General features: G+C 38.7%; 3 protein-coding genes across 3 annotated transcripts in view; 2 read left to right on the top strand and 1 right to left on the bottom strand.

Annotated features, from left to right (window-relative positions):
• hs3st1l2 (heparan sulfate (glucosamine) 3-O-sulfotransferase 1-like 2) overlaps positions 1–3,667 on the bottom strand; it is a 48,332-nt gene extending 44,665 nt beyond the window's left edge. Inside the window, exon 1 of the mRNA XM_026931034.3 lies at positions 3,557–3,667. The gene's annotated coding sequence lies outside the window, so the exon portion shown is untranslated. The remainder of the gene's footprint in view (positions 1–3,556) is intronic.
• Positions 3,668–5,804: 2,137 nt separating this feature from the next.
• Positions 5,805–22,021, top strand: cfap77 (cilia and flagella associated protein 77). Its single transcript, XM_026931471.3, has 7 exons — positions 5,805–6,010; positions 6,114–6,186; positions 13,928–14,027; positions 15,331–15,565; positions 17,362–17,467; positions 18,610–18,711; positions 21,279–22,021. Exons 2-7 carry the CDS (start codon positions 6,124–6,126, stop codon positions 21,399–21,401), a joined length of 729 nt encoding a protein of 242 aa, XP_026787272.1. The 5' UTR covers positions 5,805–6,010; positions 6,114–6,123; the 3' UTR covers positions 21,402–22,021.
• A 386-nt stretch (positions 22,022–22,407) lies between these two features.
• Positions 22,408–26,376, top strand: barhl1a (BarH-like homeobox 1a). Its single transcript, XM_026931449.3, has 3 exons — positions 22,408–23,415; positions 24,558–24,780; positions 25,320–26,376. Exons 1-3 carry the CDS (start codon positions 22,983–22,985, stop codon positions 25,621–25,623), a joined length of 960 nt encoding a protein of 319 aa, XP_026787250.1. The 5' UTR covers positions 22,408–22,982; the 3' UTR covers positions 25,624–26,376.
• The last annotated feature ends 318 nt before the right edge of the window (positions 26,377–26,694 follow it).

Below are 26,694 nucleotides of genomic sequence, written 5' to 3'. Positions count from 1 at the left end.
AACACTGTAGTATTAAAGCACTTTCCAGTAATGGGGACAATATTACTGCATACAACAGCAATAAATCATATAGGCTTAAGCATGAGCTCGGCTCTAATCCTTACTCTCTGCTTCTTCCCGTAAAGTGACTACAAGTTGACAGCAGCTGTGTGTTTTTCATTTTACCCCAAATGTTAAGTGCACCAATAAAACCGACCGCAGATAGCAGGAGATTCCTGGCTAAATATGGTAGTTTAAGCACTTTTGGTAATGGCAGTGGTTTGTGGTTGAAAAGTGGCCGAGGACGGGTGCAGAATTACAGAAAAAATAATTCATGGTCCTTGAGAAAGTAGCAGTTGAGGGCTAGGAGTCTTTCCGAGGAACTCAAGAGTACATTGCATTTCCAAACACTGATTTTCATGCAATAGAGCGCTTTTTTGTTTTGTTCCTCTATGAGCCCAAAACATTTTTTAAGATAACGCTGATGTCAGTATAGTCCTTGGTTGTGGCAGAATCAAGGTCATTGCACTGTACAGCCACAAATGCGTTCTTGATTGTGTGTATGTATGTGTGTTATGTACTAGGGCTAAGAGCACAGCCTTCAGGACCCATGGCACATCAATATTACAACACTAGGCTGAGGGCACATAGAGGAACATATGAAATATTTATCATATCACCTCTCTCTACATCCATTCTCATTCTCTCTCTCTCTCTCTTGCAGGTCCTTTTTTTTTTGCAGAACAAACACCTCTGGGTACCTGCAGGTTTACATAAGCCTGGATGATCCAACCAGGGTCTAATCACAGACTTAAGGGATGACTATGTGTTGTTATATGAGGTTCTCAGGATTGCTCATGGAAAGGTGATTAAAACTAGATTTGTTTCCTAAGGGTTTAAATTAACCAACTACAGTTGGATAGCCAACTTTAATTATTTCCTTTTTGTCAGTTTCAATGTCAAAGTTATATCAAAAATATCATCAGATAATGTAGTAAAGTCTTTCAGCTAGCAGAATTAACACATTTATTTTATATACATTAATGATTAAAATTCAGATATACAGCAAAATCCCTTTAACTGAAGGGATACAAGTTTAAAATGAAAGCATTTTTCTGTAAATCAGTCCAAAGCTGTATTACATCATTATCATTATCATTATTACCATTATTATGCCATGCTATGATTTACATTTCCAATAAGCTTTCGTACCCAAGCTCAGCTCTGCGTGCTGTTCACATAAACTAAAGGCTCCCTTGCACTTCTCCATAAGATTCCTACTTCTAAGGAGCACAATTATCAGATTAATATGAAAGATAAAAACAGTGATAATATCTAATTTTGCTAGTCCATACACAATATAATGGACAACACAAAGCAAATAATTTAACAGAATAATCACTCGTGGAAAAACAGGTAGAGTTGGGCTGCACAGCTTCAATCCTGGAACGCCGGAGTACAGAACAGATCGGTAATCTCATCTGTACCTGGCTGCTGCAAGTAGAACAAAGTCACAACTCAGCCTTAATGAGGCTCTATCTCAGGAATGGTATGACGTAGAGATGGGCTGCTTTTGCCCCAAATCAAAACGCTGCACAAGTTTTAGACATGTTTGTTTGCATTTGGGCCAGTCTTGGCCCAGTTTACAAATTCTGTGCGAACCTTAAATGCCACACTCTGATGTCTGGGTAGAAACTACGCTACATTATTTATACTATGTTTTTTTGAGGGAAATTATTAAATTATATTATTAAGTTTTGGCTAAATTATTAAAATTTTATTTGCATTTCTATATATTTGCATAAAAACAATTGGAGGCAAACCTAACCTAAAAAATGTAAAATAAATGGAAGAAAAAAAAAAAAAAAAAAACTGCGTAAAGCTACACGATATTGTCCTCTGTTGGTTCATCCAGCTCATTGCAGGTAAACATCAAAGGTGACCACTAAAAATAACTGGACTACACTTTAATTAAATATTTAAAAACAAATTTGATAACAGATATTAGCCTAAATCATCTGCTTAAGAAGCAATAAAAAGTAAGAAAATTTGAAATATTTTTAAATACTTAGTTAATTCTGACTGTTAATTCAGAATTTTTTGTTTTTACATTTTTATTTTTGCTTTTTTATGTTTAATAAAGTAAACTTACTGGGCAGGTTCAAATATAATGGTACAATTTTAAATTTTTCATATTTTTGTAATCTGTCTCTAATTAGTGACCAGATTTGTGGATCTCAGATTTACAGATTATAATCAGACTTTTATCCACACATTGTGCTACAGGGAGAATATCTTATTTAGGATATGATTTTCATATAACTGTTTGTAAACTGACTGAAAATTATTTGATGATGGTATGGGGTACATCCACATAATTTCACACACTGGTGTATATCCAGATTTTGACAGTTTTGCGATGAAATGTAATGATCTGGTACAGAGTATTGATATTGGGTCTGACACTAAAACCATGCACACTGGTATCAGATCATAATCAAAATGATATGTTTCATAAACATGTCATTTCATATTTTAGAAAAGATCAAATAGTTTATAAAATTTGTGAAATAATTGGATAAAAAACTGAAATGATATAGATATAGAAACACTTAAATAACAGGAAGGGGTTTTGTTGTAATCAATACTATATAAAATTTTTTCATAACACAATGTTATTGTTTGTACTGAAATAAATTTATACTGTGTTTGAATCTGCGGTATTTTCTTGTCTAAATTTGTATATAATAATAATAATAATAATAATAATAATAATAATAAAAATAATAAAGTACCCCTAAATGGCTCTAAAAACAACCATCTAATTGGGATCCAAAGAATCCCACTGGGTACTTTTCAATGAACCCTTCAAAATGGTTCTATATAGAACCATGCTGGGGTTCCACATATGAAGCAAGTGATAGAACCATTTTAGGTTACCTTGGCTGCAGCGCCTCCTAGTGGTGGCTTAACGTTAACCAGTGGGTCGACCCTGATTAAACAGTGGTGTAGGGTGTATAATTTTGTATTATTTTTGAGTAAATTTGAGTAAAGCTCAGTCAAACAGGATCATGCTGAGCCAGACAACTCACTCAGTGATATATATGACCGGATGCGAGTCGACTCCAAACGTCCACGTAAAAGAGCCGGTTCTAAGAATCGATTCTTTCGCGAATCACACATCAGTAGAATACACATGAGCTAATTCATGACTTCTCATAGAGTGTTGTGAGGAAAACATACCAGGCCACATTAAACCAGGCCATGTTTAATGTATAAAGCACATCTAACTGACTACTGTAGACCGAGTACTTCTGCTGAAAGGAAAGGCAAAAATCTACATTTAAATGTCCTCAAGTATTCAAAAGTATAAACTGATCAACAATGAGCAATCCAAACATTTGTTTTATTTATCTGTTGCTTTGTTTAGTATCCAGAATCCAGATACACCTACAGTTTGGCTTACTGCTTAGCTAATATTTAATAACCATGTTAGAATGAATGCTGACAGTGAAAGTTGGGAATATCAACAAAATCACAACTAGCTAGTAATTTTACAAACTTAAAGCCAGCTTACCTCAACAAGCTTCTGGAGGTGTGATGATGAATTAAACTGAATTAAAGACCCATATTTCAGTCATCCTGTATGAATCATTAGTAAATCCAGCAAAAGAGATCATTTGTATTAAAGGATCTTGCTTTATTATTTTTATCTTGCTGATTGACTCTGGCTTGTCCTTTTTTTTTTTTTTTTTTGATTAGGGGAAGTCTAGAGAAGGGGTGGGGAATTAAGGGAAGCCTGGAGAAGCAGTGGGCGGGAATATGGGGAACCAATAAAATAACTGCTTATGGCCGTCAATCACATTTTGCATTGGCCTATATATATATATATATATATATATATATATATATATATATATATATATATATATATATATATATATATATCAGAGAGAGAGAGAGACTGATATAATCTTATATATATATATATATATATATATATGTGGAGAGATAGAGAGAGACTGAGTAAGTGCAAAGTGATATTGATTTTATTTTTATTCAATATATATAATTATATTCCAGTAAAACACACACACACACACACACACACACACACACGCAAGCACACACACACACACACACACACGTTTTTGATTGGCCGATGCAATTTGGGCGTGACAGTGAAAATCTGTTACCTAATTGGCTGATGCAGGGTGATTGACAGGGTCTCCATCTAGTTTCATGCCCACTGGTTGCTGGGCTGCAGATTTATACTAAACCTTTTATTCCGGCAGTTGTAATAAAAAAGCAATCTGTGCCAGGTGTTGTGTGTGTTTCGAGTGTGTGTGTGTGTGTGTGTGTGTGTGTGTCTGTGTGTGAGACACTTGTCAACTCTCAGTGTTCATATTTGGAAGCCTGGGGCACGTGCATACACCTGTCGCTAGGGGTCACTGAGTGCTTGCTTGGTTTCTCCAAAAGTAAAGTAAAGCAAAATACTGTTCAATATCATCAGTGATTGGAGAGAGAGAGAGAAAAAAGGACGGCCCTGAAAAACTTGCTTATGATTATTTATTTTTTCAAGATGTCAAAATATTGCCAAAAGGTACCCCAGGTTAATTGGGAAAGTCTTAAAATACAGTAAGTGGAAAGAGGGAAAGGGAAGGGATATAAATGCATTAAACACCCACTTCTGTGGTTAAACTATGCATTTATTGATTTTATGTGTATTAAATATATATATGTATATATATTTTTAAAGAAACCTCTGAAGAAGCAGGGGAGTAATTGGTGGACTGGGAAATACAGACTGTCACTGAGGTTTTTACTTACTGTACTGTGTTCATATCATTATAGAGTTTGATATTGGAAATGGTGTTAGTGGTGTTTTTGCTGTGATTTTTACTTAATCTCTTCAAACTGAGGTTTGGTTATGAATTTGGAAAATAACGAAATGCAAATAGAATAGAATGTTACTCAGGCCAACCTTTCAGTATATAGTCATTTTCCTTTGCTGTGTTCATACAATACTAGAATGTGTTGATGATGAATTTAGATCCTGTTATTGAAATATGATTTATTGATACCATGAACAAGTACGCTGCTAATAAATAAGGTTTAAAGAGATGAAAGGCCTAAATTACCAAAGTACCAAAGTACCAAACATGTCATTAAAAATGGTTTCAGTCTTGACGAAAGAAATTTGAAATCATGGTACTTTAGAATATAATGTATTTTTTCCTTCACAGGTAGATATTCAACACCTTGAGGATTTTAGAAATGTATAAGAAAGCCTACCATGCTGAAAAAACAGAAACCATCAGAGAAATTGTAATGGTTTCCACTACAAATACCATTACAACCATCAGCTAACCATTAAAACCATTACATTATCATTACTGGTCTTTAATGGTATCCACTAGACACTAGACATAACATACCACCAGTAGAAGGCAGGATATTACCAGTAGAGAACAGGGACCATTAGAGTTTCCATTAAAACCAATACAATTCCCATTATAACAGTTAAAACCATTACAAAGTCTCTGAGTTTTTTTTTTTTTTTTTTTCAGCATGATGGACAGATTGGAAATTCAAAACCTGTCCCAATATATCTGAATATATATCACCCTATATCTATTTACAGTATTTTGACCACCCTTCATTCTTTGGTGTATTTCATACAGGAAAACAATACATTCTTTTAAACAATGTAGTTAAATAGTAGTTAGTTAATGGTTTAAATGGAAAAAAACAAAAACAAAAAAAAACCCTGAATATAAACCATGCAGCATTTCACCAGGAGCGTCACGTCTCCATGGCAACAGAGAAAGGACGCGAAAGGCCCAGGATCCGGAGCTGTGTGCTTTCGAAATCCGGCTATTCAAACTGAATTCAGTTCTTATCTAGTCCTGGAGAAATTCAGCTTAAACACGATTATCTCCAAATTTCATCACTGCTAGGTTTGTTTACTGAATTTAATAGATTAAAGGGATTGTCGCAGGACTTCCGGGTTGTCCGGCGGCTCCTCCAGGTAACTTAGTTAACTACATGCTAGGTAACTTATCTCTTTGGTTTGCTCTTAGATTAAAAAAAAAAGAGTTAACTTTGCATTTTGTATTGAAATCTGGTTGCAGGGTGGTGGAGATGGACTCTGCACATGTTGGAGTGTTCAGAAACTCAATGATCACAAATCCTCTTATAATGAAGGTAAGGGCTTGTAAATACATCACACTACTGCAATCAGAGCTATTTCTTTCAAATCAAAATATATCTTAAAGACTTAGATTTCTTAAGATAAGAAATCTATCTGAGTTTATAAGCAACTTTTATAATACAACCACCAGATGGCAGTATATTTCCTTAAATCATAGGAGTTAAATAATAATTGTCTATAAATAATTCTCAAGCTCATGTTGGCTGAGAGGAACCACCAAATACCACCTACTGGTTTAGCTTCACTTAAAAACTCTGGACCTCTAAGTATTCAAAATGATTCACACATCTCCTTTTAATCCCCCAGTTTTCTTTCTATCTCACCTTCTTTATCCACTGCTGCGTCTCGTAACATATCCTTCATCCTTCAACTTCATCAGCTCTTCCAGTGGAGCAGAAAGGAGGATGAAACAAGCCAGTTCAATCCTTTATTTCTCCATTCGTTATCAGCATTACTTAAACATAATGTCCTGACACAGCCAAGCTCTCCCACCCCACCTCCTTCCCATCCTTTTACACTCCTCCAGCCATTCTGATCTTTGCCTGGTCGCACCCCTCCTCTGCTTCTCACCGTTCTCCAGGGTTATTTGATATGCCCCTTTTGACTGATGCAGAAAATAGGATTACTGTATTTAAATGACTATGATAATGAACCGTGTGCGTGTTGCTATAGTCCCACAAGATCAAGGATTTCTCGTTCGTTTCCATTGTGAGCCATTTTAGCTACAGCTTTTGGCCTTGCTCCGGAACAATGGAGGAGTCATCTGTGAGGATTAAGGCTTTTGTCATTTTGGCATTGCCTGATGTTTCTCTGTTTCTCCTCTCTTGTGACTTGGGTTTGAGCTGTAATGCAGAACATTCACCCTCAGACCTCCAAAGACTATTTGTGTGTTGTGAGAGACAGAGGTTGGAAACTACCGGCACTTTTCCTCTGGACAGAGGTTAAGGGAACTCATTCACTACTAGAGAAAGAGAGAGAGAGAGAGGAATTTATAGAGAGTTGACTAGGAAGAAGGTATAGCTTCAGGAGTGGTCTTTCTCCCAAACTTCAGTATTTCATCACTCCTTATAGCTTATTTTATGGTGAAATGTGTGTTCACAGGGTGAACTACTAAGCACCAGATACTATTAGACTGGAGAAATGGTGGCAAGTGATCCAAACACCAAGGGCGCCAATACTTTAACCTTTAAAGAAAACAGAGAGAATGTTGTGTGACGGTAAAATACCACAAAAATACGAGAAGTTCAAGCCATTTCTGGGCCTGAATCTGAAATGGCGTTCTACTGTGCATGTAGAGCACTAAGTGGGGTGTTCAACTTTAACATGATATTCTTTGTAGTGAGAAACCAGGGTGAACAAAACTGAATAAGAATCCATTTGGCTTAATTTGAAGTGCCAAATTTCACACGGATCACAGGTAAGAACTGTAAAATCATTTGAAAATATTAACAACCAGAAAACATTACTGTGAGTAAATAAAAAAAATACTAATATGCAATATTAGACTACATGATCAAATTAAACTTATGCGGAAAACAAATTCTCGGCAGATTACTGAAGATCGCTGGGCCTTAAAATGATTTAATCCAGAGATATTATCAGGATTTACTGTGACACATCACACACTATGAGAGAATTTTGTACTTTGCTTACAGTAACTGCTGTGGGATTCCTGGTATAGTGTAAAAGAGCAGTTTGTCATAAGTGAAGTTGTGTGTGCTTCAGGCAGTTCTGATGTATGGCTGTCCTGCTGGGAAAGTGAACATGTATCACAGTAATATACACCAGTGCTAATGGTGCTCAGGGTGTACATGAGATGGATTGGACTAAGTTGTGTGGAGTAGCACATGTGTCTAGACCAGCGCTTTGGCTTTGTGTCTAAGCTAGCGCATTTTATTGCTACGTGCGTGATAAAATGGGTTGTGTTTTCTTGAGCTGAACAAGAACTTAGAAGAATCTTATCCTCCTCTCCTCTCCTCTCCTCCACACTTAATTCCCTTTTGATGAGGCATGGCCAATAAATCCCATTTTCATGCCTGCGTTCCCTGATGGCCAGTAAATGAGAGATCAGGGGGGCAGATTTGGGGCTTCTGTTGTTCTCAGTGACTTGAATGGGACCTGCTGGGCAGCAGGCCGGCTGGGTCCCTTTCGCAGCCTCCTATTCATACTCATTAGCATTAGCTTAAGCACACTGTGTTCTGTAGCATGTGTGAGGAGAAAGCAGGCAATTTGTGTATTACATCTGTACAGTATGTAAGCAAAATGTACTGCATTGATCAGAACACAAATCCATCAGTAACTCATATACAGACTTGTGAGGATGCAGAAAGCTAGAAATTATATCAGGTTATACCAATGTGACATGATGTCTAAAACTTTCATGGACATAAGCTAAATTTGTATTAAGGGCAACTAAAATATATATCTTATAAATGCAGAATATGTCAGGATTGTATTCAGGTTCGCAAGCTCACTAACTCTTAGGCCAAACTATTTCATCTTCCATAAGGACGCTGTAGCAATGCACTAGCTCATTATTAATGGTATCCAGCTGGGCCCAGTGTAGGTGCAAACCCAGCGACACAGATACATAAACACAAAGCCCAATGCATAAACCATAAAGCGCTCACGTAATAAATAACCCCATGCAAATGAGCTGCGTAAAGTGACCATTGCCCATGTGTAGTCTATCATAGCTGAGGGAGTGCAGGAGCGTATACGTCACATTGCTTGGGAGACATAATGAGTGTGTACCTGATGAATCAATGTAATGAGGAAGTAATGAAAGGTACACACATACATCATTGTGATTTACCAACTTACCAACAACTAGGGGTGTGTGATATTCATGTAATTATACATTTAGGTTTTTAATCCAACTATTTTTAGAGATGCCATCAAACAAATATATACATATAGGCCTGTATCTATAATATTTCTTTAGCTAATTTAACAGAGTTTTTGCCTTAAACTGTGTAAGTTAAAAACAGATATTATGCATTATGTACTCATTTTTACTGCAAGAGGTAACCCAGACACATGATGCCAATTAACTGCTCTTGTATTTGGAAGCATCTCATCAATTATGCCCAGAGCTGCAGGATTAGCCACTCATAATAGGAAGGGTGTGCATTTTAAAGGGAAAGAAGGTGTGTGCGTGTGAGTGTGTGTGTGTGTGTGTGTGTGTGTGTGTGCACGTACATCTGTGTGTGTTTGGGGATTGCTGGGGTTGAATAGATTGATATGAAGATTTCAGAGATTTTGCCGTTTTGATAATGGAAAAACCTGATGTTTCATGTGTGTGAATAAATGTGGGCCTATATTTAAAAAAAAAAAATACAGATCAACACTGGCTCATTGTGCCTAGATGATTAATACCGTTTGAAATAAAAGTAAGATTTGAATGCCTTTGTGCTGGCATGTGATAATAGATTGGAATATAATTGATGAATCTATAACCACTCTATATTCTTATATCTTTGTGCTAATTTTTATGGACTGTAAAAGAGTAACAAAAGGGGAAAAAAACATCTCCATACAATGATGAATTCTAATATAAAGATAAGATTTATTATTTGTAATGCACACAAATACACAGAGTATTCCCCTTTTACTGAGCGAGAGCTGGAGATTAGGTTTAAGCCTGCTGTGCTCTGGCCAGGCACCAGATGGCGCTGATCTGAATGAGCGCAGACAGATCGGGACGCATTACTCGCCATTATCTTCTAATCATCACCATCGACTCCTCATCTCAGTGTGGGACTCGGGAAAAGAAACTCCTGGTGCCTGTCTGTCAGGGAGGAGTCAGACGAGATGAGAGGCTTCAGGGGCAATAACTGAACGGATTAAACCAAACTTTGCGACTGCAGAAACTAGGCACATTTCGGAGGCCTTCTTTCCAAAAACCACATAATCTAGACGTTGGCTCATGGCTCACTGTGTGTCGAATCTTAGGATGATCATCACTGTTTTCCATCCTCTTTCTTTCTCTTTTTATTTATTTATTTATTTAGTTAGTTGGTTATTTAGTGGATAGTAATGCTGCCTCACAGCTCCAGGGTCCCCAGTTCGATCCTGAACTCGGGTTACTGTCTGTGCAGAGTTTTGCATGTTCTCCTCATGGGAACCCTGTGTGGGTTTCCTCTGGGTTCTCTGTTTTTTTTCCCACTTCCCAAAAGCATGCTAACAGGCAGATTGGCTACACTTAATTGTTCCTAGATGTTAATGACTGTGTGACTGTGTGTATATGGTGCCCCGTCATGGACTGGCGCAACCTCCAGGGTGTATTCTCTCACCTTGTGCCCAGAATTAGCTGGATTGTCTTTGGATCCGATGATCGTGACCCTGACCAGGATAAAGTACTTATTTACTTAAGATGAATCAGTGAATGAATAAATTAATTTATTTACGTTAAAGGTCTACTAAAGTTATTTTCTTTTTAAAATACACCAGCACTTTGTCATCTTTTTTTTTTTTTTAGCTTAATCTCTATGTACAGCATCTATACTGTAATTTTGACATCCCTTGAACTGAGAAAAGTATATCGTGTTTAACTGGAAGTCTAAGGGCAGTTGTTCCACCAGACAATGTTTAAAATACATGACTCCATACTTTGTTCACTCATACATTCATTCCTCTTCAGTAACCACCTGGTCAGGGTCACAGTGGATCCAGAGACACTTTCTGGAGTGTGGGCTCTAGGAGAAAGGATTCACACACACACACACACACACACACACACACACATGCTTACACACTCATTCACATCTTGAATTTAGGCAAATGTATCTAATAATTTTCATGAGATTATTATAATACAAATATGAGCTTATTAAACCTATTTCTAGACTTTTCTTTTTTTAATTTTAAGTTAATTAATTTAATTTAATAATTTAACATTAAGAACTTGTCTTTTGTCTATTGGCAATTAGACATTTACTGTATTTCTAGACAAAAGCAAAATTATCAGCCATTAGAATATTACAATTCAACTACATTTAAGAACTTTTTACATGCTAAGATATCTTTTTTGCAGTGATAAGGTCAAGTCTTCCACAAAATAAATATGCCAGCCAATCATTTTATTTCCAAAACTAAATGAAGTGAATGAACTGTAAAGGGTCCACTAGTTGTAAGTGTTTAACAAAATATGCCTAATTAAGAGAAATAAGCCCTTAAGTGATAGTATATTAGATTATAGGCTGAGGCTGGTAATAAAAAGACACACAGCGGTCTGGAGTCCGCACACCAGCTGATTATGACCGTCTAAATGTCTAAATCTTGCTTAGACAGTCACAGATGTCATCTGAAAGAGACAGCCTGTGTAAAGATAGGCCAATATGAGGACATGAATGTGTGTGTGTGTGTGTGTGTGTGTGTGTGGGAGAGTGATGTGACCATAGACTGCACAGATAAACTCTTAGGGTCAGCGCTAAGCTAAGCTCAGCTGAGCCAAATCCTAAAAGCATACACGAGCAAGACTGGGACAAAGGCGTGGCGAAATTAAAACCAGCGAGAGGGAATAGACTGAGGATAGACAGAAGGGGTGTCTTCACTAAGGGATGATTATGTGCCCTATTCTCTGTCCCTTTAAGACTGTGTGAATAATATGCTCCCACTGACCCCACTTGTGGAGCAGTTCCATTCTCCCCTCTTTTTCAGCAGGTCCATGCCTGGTTAATCAAAACACAATAAAGGGACAGATCACCAGTAAATGAGAATATAAAAGGAGCTTTTGCTTAACATAATCCCCCTCCTGATTTGCCTTTTTTGTTGTCCCCTTCTCTTTCAAGGCCTTTATTGGTCCTGAAAGGGGACAATAATGTTCGGAGGGGTCCGATTAGCCGTTTTGCGCCAGCAGTCAACACGTTCCTTCAAGCATCTCTAAATGATCCCTTCAAAACAATCTGCAGATTGAAATTGCTGAGAGGATTAAAGGGATGGCCGAGCACAGCACAGTGGCACAGACCCACGAGATAGACCTTTTAAGATTGGGGAAAGATTTAAATGTGTTTCAGCAAAGATGTTAACCAAAGGTTCCGGACAGGTCAGTCTGGGTGCGAATCAGAAAACGTCTGGAGATCCTGTGGCTTTTGCTCACTATCCGGCGGTCACCATTATCTTTACATGATCCACAGTAGGGGCATTCTCAAAATCGAGGCTTGAGGATCATTTGTGGGGGGTCCAATGCTATCTAATCCATTTTCACACATAGATAGCTAAACTGAAAACAGTTGGGAATACAGCAGTTATTTTTAAACCAGTTTTGTGTTCAGGACAGATTGATGAACCCTCTTACACTTTTACAGTCTCATGTAGCAGAGCTTTGTCTTCCACAAAAGCACAAACAAATTCACAATTTTGAATCATGATTGACGTGCTTGCATTCTACCCTATAAACTAGATTGTTCATGTTACAGTATGATAAAGAAACACCGGATCAAAGTGTTCTTTTACTGCAAACCTCAGATAACATAAGTTTCTCCGTGCTCACTCGCCAACAATTCGGTTGTCATCCTCGCTGCAGTTTTGATATCTAATCTATAGTACATCACTCTTAAAACAAGGCCTTAAGGTGTTTTACTTTGAATATCTACAGAACAGCAGCCAGTGGCTCTGCCAAGCAATCAGCTCCTGTAGATTCTCAATGACAGCCTCACGCTGTTCCTTTCTCCTGCTTTATACTTCTCAGTCGCCTTGTAGTTACGAGTCTTGTGTTGTAAGTCGTGCATTATGTGATGTAAGTGGACTACAACCTGTTAGGAATGCAGACTGAGTCCTGCATGTTCTTGACTGTGGCAGAGGGCATGTTCTTACAGTTTGGTGGAAAGTTAAGTAAGGAGTCAGAAATATAATACACTGACACTGATTCAAAGCTTTCAGATATTCTGGGAATGTAGTGCTGGATATTGTAGAAGTATAGAGTAGGGTGGGGTATTATAACAATATAATATCAATATCATGATAAAGTATAGCACAGTACATTTTACTGAGGTATACAGAAAACATTTTTTAAACCCCATTTCCTTTTGAATTAAACATTCAAAACCCCTTTCCTCTGGTCACCTGCCAATTTCCACCCACCAAACAGCTTTCCTCTATCATAAGACAGCTATCAACAGGGGAGGGTGAAGGCTAATAAGTGTTTCCTCTGAGATACTTGAAGACAGCCAACCATATCTTTTCAAACTGCTGCTCATGCTATGTCACAGGGCAGCATAACACACTCGAAAGAGAGTGCTATCTGCCCTCTTCCGCATACATGATTTCAAAGATGCCCATGATTGGCTAGTGTTGCTGTGATTGACAGGGGAGAGAAAGTATTAGAGAGCACGGCCGATTTTGCTCCCTAGGCTCCAGACCACAGATGGCTGTGGCATCTTATGGATTCAAAAGCGTGATCTTTGTACAATAGGGCTGTTTGTCTGTTTTGCTGGTATCTTGTTAACAAACCTATATATAGTGATATACTGTATTATATATCAAGTATCAGTGAAATGCTTTGAAATATTGTGATATAATTATTTTTGTTATTTCGCCACTCCCTAGTATTTACATTTATCAATGTAGGAGATGCTTTCATCCAAAGCGACTTAAAATGGAGCTGAGCAGTTGATTGTTAACAGCCTGAATAGCGTTAGATTTGCGGTACCTGGATTTGAACTTTTAACCTTCCAGTAACCCAGTACACACAAAGGAGCCCTCTTTTTTCTTTTTTCTTCTTATTATCTATAGCCTAAACTTGGGAAGACCAAATCCAGAGGACTGTCCTATCCAGGACCAGATTTTGTTTACGGTGCAGTGACCACCCTCCAAGATGGTGGAGCGGCAGAGGGTAGGTGATAAAATGAACCCTGAGCATCTTTAACTGTTTCTTTTCAAACTTAAATGCCAAACAACAAACAAAAAAACAAATCCATAATGCTGCCTGTATATATATATATATATATATATATATATATATATATATATATATATATATATATATATATATATATATATATATATATATATATATATATATATATAGGAAATGGATGTTCCTTTATTTTAGTGTTTTTTAAACCATAAAGAGTTGCAGCAAAACAGAGAAAATGGGAATTTTGTACTTAGTTTAGTTTCTTCAGTTCAGCTGTGACAAAAACTCTCCTTAATGTTACAAATGGTTTAAAATCACTGACTTTATCGACATATTATATTTACTGTGATTGGTCTATGAGTGTATTCATTTAAAATACATTTTAAGAGTAGAAATCACTTGAAATGTTTTTTATAGACACTCATGAGATACAAAAAATGTCTGAAAATAATAAGATGTAGGACTTTGAATTCATTTACCTTCATTAAGTGCTTTATTGATGGATCCCGGGACTTTACTGGGAACATTGGGAATACATCCTGGATTTATAGCAGCCAATCCACATAAGTGCATATTTTTGGGAGGTGGGAATTGAAAAGACAGTCTTTTTGTTTATCAGTGGCCAATAAGGGGTGTATGTAAGTCTCATGTAGCCTAATAAACATTGACCTTACAGATGCAATAGTCAACATTTTTCATTTCTGACTAATACAAATAATGTTGAAAATTATGCATAAATGCTAAAAATAATAATAGTTTAAGCTATTGCCTTAGAACAATTGTATTATATAACTGGAGAAAAAAAACCCAGTTTGGAAACCTGCCTTCTGGTCCTGAATGTTTGTTTGTATTTGGATTGACCTCTTGTCACTCATTTTATAGACACGCCCCCAAACACCCCTTCACATCCTCATAAATCATTATGAGGAGATGTTGCATGTTTAGAGAGTTGTAAATTGGCTTTCAAGTAGTTGAATGTCTGAATGCACTTGAAAGTGATGTCATGACAGTGCTTGCTAATGGTAACTCTAGTTAGCATGCTAACTCTAGTTGAACCACGGTATGGTTTTGGGAGCGGAGCTTTGTGTACATGGGTGGAAACTGGGGTCGGGCTTAATGAGAAAAAAAATCATTCAAATTTTATTCAACATCACCCATATAACCATGAGAGATCTTTGTATCCAGTCTGTGTCTCCAAACTGTGAGTACATGTAGCATTATTTATCCAGTGTATGTTTGCTCCTCTGCTGATCTCTGGCTTGTGTCTGTCTGCTCTCAGCCCTTTCCAGCTGGCACACTCCTTCTCTGTCCTTCTCCAACTCTGCGCAGTACAGGAAGGCAGAGCAGGACTTTGTGGCTCTGAATCGAGAAAGTGTAAAGTCTGGTCTGGTCACGGCCAAAGAGCTGCAGCAGTACCGTGCCACTCATGACATCAGGCGCCCAGCCGTGTCCAAAAGCTTCAGGTCTGCTCCAGTACGACTACCACAGGACATCACATTCGGCGTTCCTACACGGTATGAGTTTCAGAAGAACCGAAAAAAGAAAAACACTGAAATACTGAATTGTGTGATAAATTGTGTGATAATTGTAATGTTGCCTTATAAAGCAGCCAGAAACGGGCATTTAAAAAAAAGAGAAATAAACTTTGGCAAATGATCACTACACTACACTACTAAGAGATCTCATTTTGTCTCATTTTGACACACACAGATTGTTTTCAGCTCTGAGCATAAGAGGTCAGATGGGTATCTTGGGAACCACTTCGTTATGCATATTATCAGTATCCTGTCTGGAGACCAAAGGCAAATGAGTGTTCATAGTGTGTAAAAGTGTTCCTAGGATATCTTCTGAGTCAAGAGACTGAAAGAGAGAAGTGGTTTAGAGGACAGGTGTGTTTTTGGAAAGAGGAAAGAGAAAAATCTACAGTGGAAGACATCTGACTGTGAATGTGTGCAGAGATACGCCACGAGGGTTGTAGTTAGAGCTAAAGCAGGGTTATCACAGCAGCTAGCAGAGTGAACGCTGCCTCGAGCTCCCTCTCTCTATAAATCTACTCTCACTTTTTCCTCCTCTAACACATAGGTGTTGCAGTGGAGCTGAATTATTCAAAAATAATAACGCACATGAACTCAGTCTCTCTCTCTCTCACACACACACACATGCACGCATTACTCTGTGTCAGATTTATTCCACGCTTGATGCATGGGGTGTGAGAGCGGACGGCGTGTGTCTGTTCAGTCTGGAGGAAGGGATGGAGCAATAAAAGATAAGATCATGGCTCCTCAGGGACTTGTTTGGTCCTGTTCTCTATCCATCAAATGCTACTCACCAATGCCAAGGTCAGCCCTAATGAGGCAGCACTACGATGCTAGCAGAGTGTCGTCCCAGCCATATTTATTTGTACGCTCTACATGTATAATGCAGAATACACAGTATACATGCTGTATATTCACATATATAATGCAGAACTGCGCACACACACAGGGGAAAGACTAAGTTACTAGCTTACCACTGGATGTTGCCCTTTGAACCATTTAAATATAAAAAAAAACTAGAGCTGGGCAATATGATGATATAACACAAAATCAGGATTACGATGATACATTCTTGTGAGTATATCGCAGATATCATCAGGAGTGTTTGCTTTGCTTCATAACCTTAATCGGCTCCACTGTTACTTGCAGGATCCTTAATTGGACTGCTGTTTTGCCTGAACACTGTTGGATTGTTGGAAATTAAATAATGTTGTGCATGTCATATATTACTAAAATGTGTTCAGAAGACCTCAATGCTCTCATGAACCCTGCATGCCCCTCCTATCTAATATATCACATATTCACCAATTCAAATGTAGTGTCGTGTAGCTATAGAAGCCTTCATCTCAGTGTGAAAAATTGTTTTCCCTGTGTTCCACCTGCTCCTAACATCAGACACCAAAGAGTTGAGGGTAACAAAAAGGTTGCAGCAAACAAACACACCGTTCTTAGCCAGTGTTTGGCAGTATTTTCCATCTCTGGACGAAACTGTGGCCTGGAGTTTTCTTTGCCATTTCTGTCCAAAGTCATCAGGATGTTTATCTAGCGCTCACTGAGACATGTGGTGTGTACTAATGATGCAATAAAATGAACAGCAGGAGGTGGAGCCGAGATCGGCATCTTACCAGAGATCATAATTAAGATATATCACAGGCCCCAATTACTCAGCTGTGGCGTGCCGTAAGATGTCGCTTACGGGTAGATGGGCATAAAAAATAAAGGAAGGATGGAAAGGATGCTCAACTGAAAACACATTTATTTATTATCCTCTGCAGGCCTTCCACTCCGATCTCAGCGCTGTTGGAGTACAAGTACGGCCAGAGGTGGCTGGAGGAGCAACAGGCCAAAGACAGAGCGCTGCTGGAGCACCAGAATAAGAAGGTAATATCATAGCAATGTATATCATATTCAGGGGAATGACGGTATACAATTATAAAGGCATCGCAAATACAGTAACTTGTATAAGTATTCACACCTCAGGAACATTTCCACATTTTGTAGTGTAACAACCCCAAATTTAAATGAACTATATTTGTCATGAATCTACACAAAAAAACCCATAATACTGAAGTAGTTACTCCTCTGAAGTAGTTACTAATCCCCTCTAAGCAGAACCATGGTTATGCCATGTGCTTTCCTGTTTTTAACTGTGCTCTGTGGGATGGATCACAGTTTGGGACCAAACCCTGATTGATACTTTTCCAGAACTTTCTCCTGGACTTGTTTTGATAGCTTCATGATCTTCATAATTCTGTTTGCTTAGGTATGTTCTTTAACAAACTCGGATAACTTGACACTTTAACTGCACACAAATTAATTCCATTTAACTAACTATGTGACTTTAGGGGTTTTACAGCAATGGGGGTGAATACTTATGCAGTCACCACTTTTTTTTATTGTAAATACTTTTAACGATTATACTGATCTTTCCCTCCATTTCAGTATTATGAGCTGTTTTTGTAGATTCATGACATCAAATCCATTTCTGTTCCAGGCTGTAACACTATAAAATGCAGAAAAGTCCGAGGGGGCGTGAATACTTATGCAAGGCACTGTAGTTACAGCACTAAGAACAGAACAGTGGTTAGATTCTTAAAGTATATTAAGGCAAGGCAGTTTTATTTACATAGCTCCTTTTATAAAATGAGGTCATTTAAAGAGCTTTACAAATACATAGGCATAAAAGACATTTGAAAGTTTAATAACATAATAGTAAAATATTTAAAAAGCTTCTAGATTAAAAAGAGATATAAGAAAAAGAAAAAAGAACAAAAGACTAAAAATACATAGATTATGACAATGAAGTGCAGCATTTTTACAGTGGAGTCTATACAAATCAATCATTTTTAAAATGAAAAAAGGAAGAAAAAGGAAGAAAAAGGAAATTGGTACAGAAACAGATCTTATGATGCTCTCGTGATGTAATGCAGGGAGCTATCATGTTACATTTCTCAGCCTTCCCTTTGTGAATATTATCTGATTTATGAAGCTGTATATCTATCTACTTTGTTTCTTTCTCACAGGTTCAGCTTGCGAGGATCCAGGACACCCGTACCACCCTCCTCCGCAAGAGTCGTCCTCTGGAGAAACCACCATCCACGTGGAAACTGCCCCACTTCCAGCAGGTAAGACACTCAGCACTCACTCAGCCTTTTCCGTCTTTGACCAGCGATTCAGGAGGTGTGCTGATCTCTGACAGCCAAAGAAATATTGATATCTAATCCTATTTGATCAGTTTGCCCAGTTAAGAGGGGTGTGTATCGGTGACGGTGATGATAAGCCTTAGTTTAGCTGCTCTGAATGTTTCATTTATATACACGAGCCTGGATTTGAAGGAGGCAAAGCCTGGGTAAATGCGTAATGACTTTATCGCCCATATGTGTGTGTGTGTGTGTGTGTGAGAGAGTGTGTGTGTGTGTGTGTGTATGTGTTTGACAAGACAGCTTGGGGTCAGAAGACACATGGGAGGAAAATCAGCATTGAAAGTAATGATTTCTTTCCAGATTCTGTTACAACACACACACATCCAGTGTAGTAGTCCGGCTCTCTCTCACCCTCCCTATCATCGGCCCGGCTCAAGCCACCAATTAAATCAAAAGTGTTCTTCTTCCATTGGTCTTTTGCGCTGTCGCGCGGCCGATCATCCTGACAGCTCTGGCTGCCGGTGAAGCTTGAAAATCCTCCATTGACAATACCCAGTGCTTCCAATTATGAGGGAATCAGACTCCTGCTGAGCTACCCAGCTCCCACACACACACATGCTAAGCACACACATGCTTACAAAACATACACACTCCTTTTTTTTCCCCCACATACATATGCATGCCCACACTATCTCTTGTCTGCCACCCTACACCTCTATTCTCCATTGCTTTCATCTCACCTTCATCCCATCCTGTCTGCATGCATCTTCTCTGAAACTTACCCACACATCCCGTGGCTGGGTGCACGCGGTCTCCCCCGTCCTGTCGTCCAGCCTCAGTCGGCTCTAATGAGTGTGTTGGGGATTGAGGATGGGAGTGGGGGGGTATCATGCATCTTGTTTTCACTGCGCTAAATTCTGCCTTGTATGACAGCTGACGGTGAGGAGGGAACGTTAACCTTATAAAAGATTTACCTCCGCTCATTATGGCCTGTCAGCTCGTGCTCCCGATGGCTCGGGGTTCGACGTTTGCATCTCCTCTGTGCAGCGTTTTTTTCTGCTTCCCCTCCATCATCTGTTTGTTTGTGTTGCGGTTCTCCTTCACGCCTCTCGTTCTGCCTTTGGTAGGACGCATGTTCTTTCTCTGTAATTCAAAAAAACCGTACTGAAGTGCCAAAAGTGTTTGAGAGAGAGACGAAGGGATTTCTTACAAAATAAAGCAGGAAGAAACAACAAATAAGGAAATTATATAAATAAACCGTAGTGATGCAGTGACGTTTTTGTCTCCTTTGAACAAGCTGTTCCCTTAGATTTGATAAAAAGCTTAGTGAAGCAATGTTTGCAGCGTTTGAAGCATCTATCAAGCTTTTCAGATGTGTTACAAATATAAGCTAGCTTTTAACATGTAGGAAAATAGGAAAATAGAATAATATACTCTGGACTGACAGGTCTGGTGTTTGAGACATTTCTCAACTAAATGTGCTACACCAGCAAGCAGTTTTCTGTTGCCTCCTTGACAGTATTCAGGCTGTTTTACTGAAATAAATGCTTGTGTGGAGCATTTTCCACCTTTAATGACTTGTTTCTATCATCCTGAATATTTTTATTAAAAACTAACCCAGTCATCTAAATCAGACAATTATTATATTACAGTACAAAAGGCTTAGAGAGTGATCAGTTCTTCATCTGTCTAGTCGTGGTGAGTCTGTGGCCTCTGTAGCCTCAAGCTTCGATGACTCGTGTGCTCTGAGATGCTTTTCAGCTCACCGCATTTGTAACAAGTGGTTATTTGAGTTGTCTTCCTGTCAGCTCAGTCTGGCCATTCTTCTCTGACCTCTTTCATCAACAAGCTGTTTCCACCTGAAGAACTGCCGCTCAGTGGATGCTTTTTTTTTTTTTTTTGTATTTCTCACCATTCTTTGTCAACTCTAGAGACTGTTGTGCATGAAGATCCCAGGAGATCAGCGGCTCTGGTACAGTCAAGTCATGAACATCACATTTTCCCCATTCTGATGTTTGATGTGAACATTAACGGAAGCTCTCGACCTGTATCTGAATGATTTTATGCATTGTGCTGCCGCCACATGATTGGCTGATTGAATAATTGCATGAATGTGCAATGGTGTTCCTATTAACGTGGCCTGTGAGTGTATATTATACCTTTTTGTCTCTCCACCATGACTGCAGCTCATCAGGCTCTTGTGGTGTCCCACCTGCCACCAGCCAAGCTAACACATGCGCACACACACACACACACACACACACATTGTACAAAGAACATGTTTCAGCCAAGACTTCCCCTGAACCTGTCTGCTGTTATAAAAGTAGCAGCCAGCACTATACTGAACATCTACACAGCAAAAAGTTTGTTATCCCCTGACAAGCCAAGAGACTTGTTTTTCACGAGAATCCTTACTGACAATCCAATTTAGTGTACCACGTCTAGGACAACCAGACAGCCCCTACAGTAGCATGTTGCATGGACCTCACTCTGCTACGCTGGGTATATACTCACATGTCATGTGATTATTTCTTTTCCACCTCCTGCAGATTGGACCAGCTCTGGACACCTTCCGAGATCCTGAAGCACGAAAGAAGGCCATGGCTGCACACTACATGGACTCAGTGGCCAGACGAGGACTGCTGGGACAGGGCACTTACACTGTGGACTGACAGGCCGATTATTATCCATATAATCTTCCAGTTTATCCTTCAGATCAGTTTTTTTTGTCTCACAGTCTGGAAATGGAGACAGAGTTAGTGATTTCAGCTCATATTGTCAATATTGATGAGTGTGATGTGAAATTTTGGTCCCGAGTCAACACCACAGCTCTCAGTGCATAATTTATGCAATAAATTGCTGCTTAAACTGTTGAGTCATTTTTGGGTTTTTTTTTTCAGTATTCCCTCATTTATTAAAATCATTCATTTTTCAAACATTTCACACTGCTCAATTTCTGAGATTATGGTTAGGGTTAGAGGTGATATTAGGGGTCATACCTTTTTTTAAATTATTCAAATTCCTAATAATTTTGTATAAAGTCATGATTAATTTTGTTAGTGTATATATTTTTAAACACTTTTAAAGGTCTTAGCCTACTGTTAAATTTAATAATTGTGATTAAATTATGCAGCTCAACAGTCATCACTTATCTGTCAGGAAATTAGGAAATTATTGATGTTTTTCCACTGAAGTCTTTCTTTCTTTCTTCCTTCCTTAATTCCTTTCTTTCTTTCTTTCTTTCTTTCTTCCTTTTTTTCTTTCTCTCTCACTTTGATCAGAGCTTGGTGGGGCAGGGAGTGAAGTCGGTGTTTTTTCTTTTTTTTCTTTTTTTTTTTTTAACCTACTTACAGTTTTAGTTCATAATCAATGAATCAATCTTTATTTTATAAATGATACAGTATGTTATAGTGGTGTTTAAAACTGTGCTTGAAGTCTCTTACTGCTGAAAACTGAAAATATATTTTAATATTTTCTTTTTAAATTATTTTGTCCCTGAGATTTTAAAGAAGCTCTCTAACCTCGTGTCTTTACTTTACTTTCAATTAGGAGGGTCAGTCCTTTACAAAGCATCCGAAAATTTGCACCCTGTGTGTGTGTGTGTGTGTGTGTGTGTGTGTGTGTGTTTCTCGTAAAGGGAAAACTACCCCTCCCTCAACATATAAGCCTATATTATCAGTTACCCCACACCCACCCAAAAAAAGAAAAGAAAGGATCAGCCAATCGGGAAGTGGCGCTCCGGCCACGCGCGTAACGGACACCCTTAAACTCATCCTTCTCTTCTGCCATTGGCTGTTCTCTTTAAGAAAGGATGTCACCGGAGGTCCTGAGCGATCGCTGCCTCTTCTCGTGCGCTATTACACTGGTTCAGTCCACGCAGAAGTTTGAACTTCCCTCGCTACACGACTTGCATGGCACTTTTGCCCTGACATAGCTGTCGACGGTTTCGGGGATTTGGTTCGGCCGATTTGCGGCTTCAGCGCGCGCCGGTGCGGTACCTGAGTACCTGTCCGTGGTGCTGAAAGCATCATGCTGTTCCGGTTCGGGCTCGCGCAGCTCGGTTTGTGGAACTGCGCCTGACTTTACTCATAAACAGCACTTGTATTCCTCGGATCTGAACAGTTTAGGAGAAAGTCGTTAACCTTGTGTTTATTGGGATTTTGGAAACTAATTTTTATTTGAAAGATTTCTCTAGAAGAAATGTCGAGAAGAGGATAAATCCATCCACCTCAGTACACTCTGCCCGTCACCTGATGCACAAATGCTCGTGTGAAAGCACTGTTTTGTTCTCTCCTCGCTGTATTTACTGTACAATGGAAGTGCCAACAAACGGCTCAAGTTTTGGGATCGACTCTTTGCTCTCGCACAGACCCACGAGTCCGCGCGTCTCCACAGCGCGCGCTTTAACGGGAGACTGCCGCTCTCCGGCCTCCAGCCCGCCCTCAGAGCTGGACAGTGACTGCTCGTCTCCACCGTCCCCCAGGCGAGAGTCTGACCCCGAGTCTCCGTTAGTCATGTCTCAGCCGAGGACAGTCACCTCTTCGTTTTTAATCCGGGACATTCTGTCGGACTGCAGGCCGCTCGCCGCGTGCGCGCCGTACACCAACAGCGGAGACTCAGCGCGCGAGACCGAGGACTACACTGACAGACTGCACAGCAACTCATCATCGGATAGTGAATACCGGGGTAAGAGACAGCAGCATAGCTTAAAGACCGGAAATACTCCAATGTAATGTTTGATCATAATTATAATTATGTAATTTCTATTTATTTACGTCATCATAATCCACATTAATTCCATATCGTATTTAGTATTTAATAGGTAAGTTTTTTTATTAGCCATATCAAGCAATAAGGAACTATATTAGTTATTGTGCATTCTGTAACAGAGATGTATTTTTAGAAGATAGATAATTAAAAAAAAAAAAAGTCAAAAATAGAAACTCTAACCCTGTGAAAAGTAATGCAGTTTAAAGCCTAATCAAAGGTTTATGCGGATTTATTTTGTAAGAAACAAAATCTTACTGGAACATCTTTTCAGATTTCTCAGAATCCTTAAAAATGCCTCTTACATGGTGGTTCAAGCAAAATTTGATTTTCATATGAACCACCAAAGGGTTTTATTTTATTTTATTTTATTTTATTTTATTTTATGTATAGCTTATATCTGAAATGCGTCTCCTTGACATCTCCACTTCCTAAACAGGAAAGCACAGAAATTCAGCTCACATGTATTATAAACTTGAATATAAAATACTGCCTGTTAAACAGTTATGGTTAGAATTCTAGTTAATTTAGTTGCGTACAATTGTTTACTTATTTATTAATTATTACTATACGTGCGTTTAAATAACACACATTATTTCATGGTTTATTTATTTATTTATTTATTTATTTATTTATTTGGGGAGATGCAATGATATAGTCCACCTTTTTGTCAGCACTGATATTTCTGGGCTGCTGCCTGCAGTTTGTCCTGCTGGTGATCAGATGAGTAACTCTGAGCTCTGTACTGCAGCCTCTGTAGCCTGTCTGAGCTCCTCTTCCCCCGACACCCAGTTAAGCGGATTATTGTTTGCTTTTCCAAATCCGACTCGAACTTTTACTACTTTTAACTCAAGACATCAAAATAATTTAGCTATTAAAAAGTAAAAAAAAAATAAATAAATAAATACAAATATAAACACACCGACCAGAGAACCTGGCTGTAAAACTGACTGCGCTATCAGAAACCAATTACTACATTTATTTTATTTATTTTTTGTAATTTTTTCCGAAATGTAGAGTTGTCATCTTTTTTTTGTTTGTTTGTTTTTTTCCCCTTGCAGCCAAAGATGAGCCAGAACGGGAAATCTCCAGCAGCAGACAGAGTCCATCCTCACGGCTGAAGAAGCCCCGCAAAGCACGCACGGCCTTCACCGACCACCAGCTCGCGCAGCTCGAGCGCAGCTTCGAGCGCCAGAAGTACCTGAGTGTGCAGGACCGCATGGAGCTCGCGGCCTCCCTCAACCTCACCGACACGCAGGTCAAGACCTGGTACCAGAACCGCAGGTCAGCAACATGAGAAAGTCGTGCATGTAGCCTGCTTGTAAATATAAACCAGCGCGCGGCTTGTAAAAGAACTGCCGGCGGAAATGAGTAATTGTCGGGTATAAATACAGGCTATAAATCAGTGCATTATAAAAACTTAGAATTTCTTGTAAAAAAAAAAAATCCCATGAAATTTTTATTTTTTCCCTGCTGTAACATTTGTATAAACCGAACTCATAGGCTACAGTAGGAACCCACATATTTGGGCATGAATAATAAATTACTGCGTGCGTATTAATAATTAAGCCGCCAAGCTGTAATTACACAATTGCTAGAATGATGAATTATTTATCAGAAAATGGCTCTTTGCTGAGTGATAGATGGGTTTACACATGCCAAACAAAAACCTAACGCATGCGGAGATAAACATTTATACTGTGCTGTCCTATAATCGTTAAAACTAGGCTTTACGTTACTGTTTAACTTATAACTGTTGCGTAAAGCGTTAAAAAAATACATCAGTATTAATATTAACCATCTTGTTCTTTTTTATCATCAAGGACAAAGTGGAAGCGACAGACGGCAGTCGGTTTGGAGCTCCTAGCCGAAGCAGGAAACTACTCTGCTCTTCAGAGAATGTTCCCGTCGCCATATTTTTACCCACAGAGCCTGGTGTCCAGTCTGGACCCGGGAGCGGGACTGTATTTATACAGAGGCGCCACCGCGGCACCTCCGGCTCTCCAGAGGCCGCTCGTACCCCGAGTTCTGCTGCAGGGTGGCGCTGACCCGCAGCTGTCCCCGCATCTGTCCACGCACATGTCCCCGCTCTCTGCCGCGTTACCCAGACCCACACCGCAGCGGTGAACGGCTCAGGATCCTCAGGAAGGACGAAGTGAGCTGCGGTTCACAGCTGGACAACAGCAGGACGCGTAATGGCGCGCGTGCAGAAGAACGTTATGCACGTCTCTTAAAATAATCCACTGGACAAACTCGCTTGCAAAGTTTGTATAAAGTTCTATCAGAGGTGAAATGAAGCCTTCTGATTGGCTGCTGAAGCCGCGCGCCGCTCCTCAACACAAATGCGGCTCTAATGGCAGAACTGATGGTCCGACAAACCAAAAAAATCAGATTTCAGCTGTCTGATTGCCAGAAACTGTCAGCCAAATAATTTAAAATAATAACGAAAACCAAGCTATAGGAATAGGAATGTGTAAATAATAATAATAATAATAATAATAATAATAATAGTAATAATAGTAATAAAATGAAGTTAGGACAATCCATTAACATAACATACATTTATACATTTTTACTATTATTCCCCCATACTAGTGAATTTGCCATTATTATTATTATTATTATTATTATTATTATTATTATTATTATTATTATTATTATTATCTCTTTTAATTTATATTTTTCGGGGGCTACCAGATATAAAGATGCCTCTGATGGCATAATACTTCCAAAATTGTTTGTCACTGTGTCGTGGATGTCAGTAGCTTATTAACGGTTTTGTTGATGACGCCAAAAGTTTTTTTTAAATAACAAAATATAAATAAAATTATATGGTAAATGAAATTCGAGATACTTGTTTGTGAATATGTTGTTTCTCTGTGTGTGTGTGTGTGTGTGTTGGGGGGGGAGGAGTTAGGGTAATAAGGTTAGTAATATTAATATTTTCTTCTTTTTATTATTATTATTATTATTATTATTATTATTATTATTTTAAATAATTGTGCTTTAAACAGAAATTAGATGTTTTTTGTAAGAGGTAGTTTTTAAGCTTGGTGAGTCGGTTACTTGAACATATCGGAAATGAGAATCTGTCTATCACCAAGCAGCCTAATTTAGTCCAATTTATTGATTGTCAGAATTTAGAAAAAAAATCAGAGGCTGAAAAACGACGTGTTTAACATCAGCAGTGTTCAGGAA

The sequence above is a fragment of the Pangasianodon hypophthalmus genome, chromosome 24, assembly GCF_027358585.1.
Source record: "Pangasianodon hypophthalmus isolate fPanHyp1 chromosome 24, fPanHyp1.pri, whole genome shotgun sequence".
NCBI classification, from domain to species: domain Eukaryota; kingdom Metazoa; phylum Chordata; class Actinopteri; order Siluriformes; family Pangasiidae; genus Pangasianodon; species Pangasianodon hypophthalmus.
This window is presented reverse-complemented; position numbering and strand designations above follow the sequence as displayed.

Excerpts from the sequence above, each read along its gene's own strand:
- barhl1a (XM_026931449.3), top strand. The coding sequence starts at position 22,983 with ATGCACAAATGCTCGTGTGAAAGCACTGTTTTGTTCTCTCCTCGCTGT. Across the intron at positions 23,416-24,557 it reads ATCGGATAGTGAATACCGGG|CCAAAGATGAGCCAGAACGG; the intron begins GTAAGAGACAGC and ends TTCCCCTTGCAG. Across the intron at positions 24,781-25,319 it reads ACCTGGTACCAGAACCGCAG|GACAAAGTGGAAGCGACAGA; the intron begins GTCAGCAACATG and ends TTTATCATCAAG.
- cfap77 (XM_026931471.3), top strand. The coding sequence starts at position 6,124 with ATGGACTCTGCACATGTTGGAGTGTTCAGAAACTCAATGATCACAAAT. Across the intron at positions 14,028-15,330 it reads AGATGGTGGAGCGGCAGAGG|CCCTTTCCAGCTGGCACACT; the intron begins GTAGGTGATAAA and ends GTCTGCTCTCAG. Across the intron at positions 15,566-17,361 it reads ACATTCGGCGTTCCTACACG|GCCTTCCACTCCGATCTCAG; the intron begins GTATGAGTTTCA and ends TATCCTCTGCAG.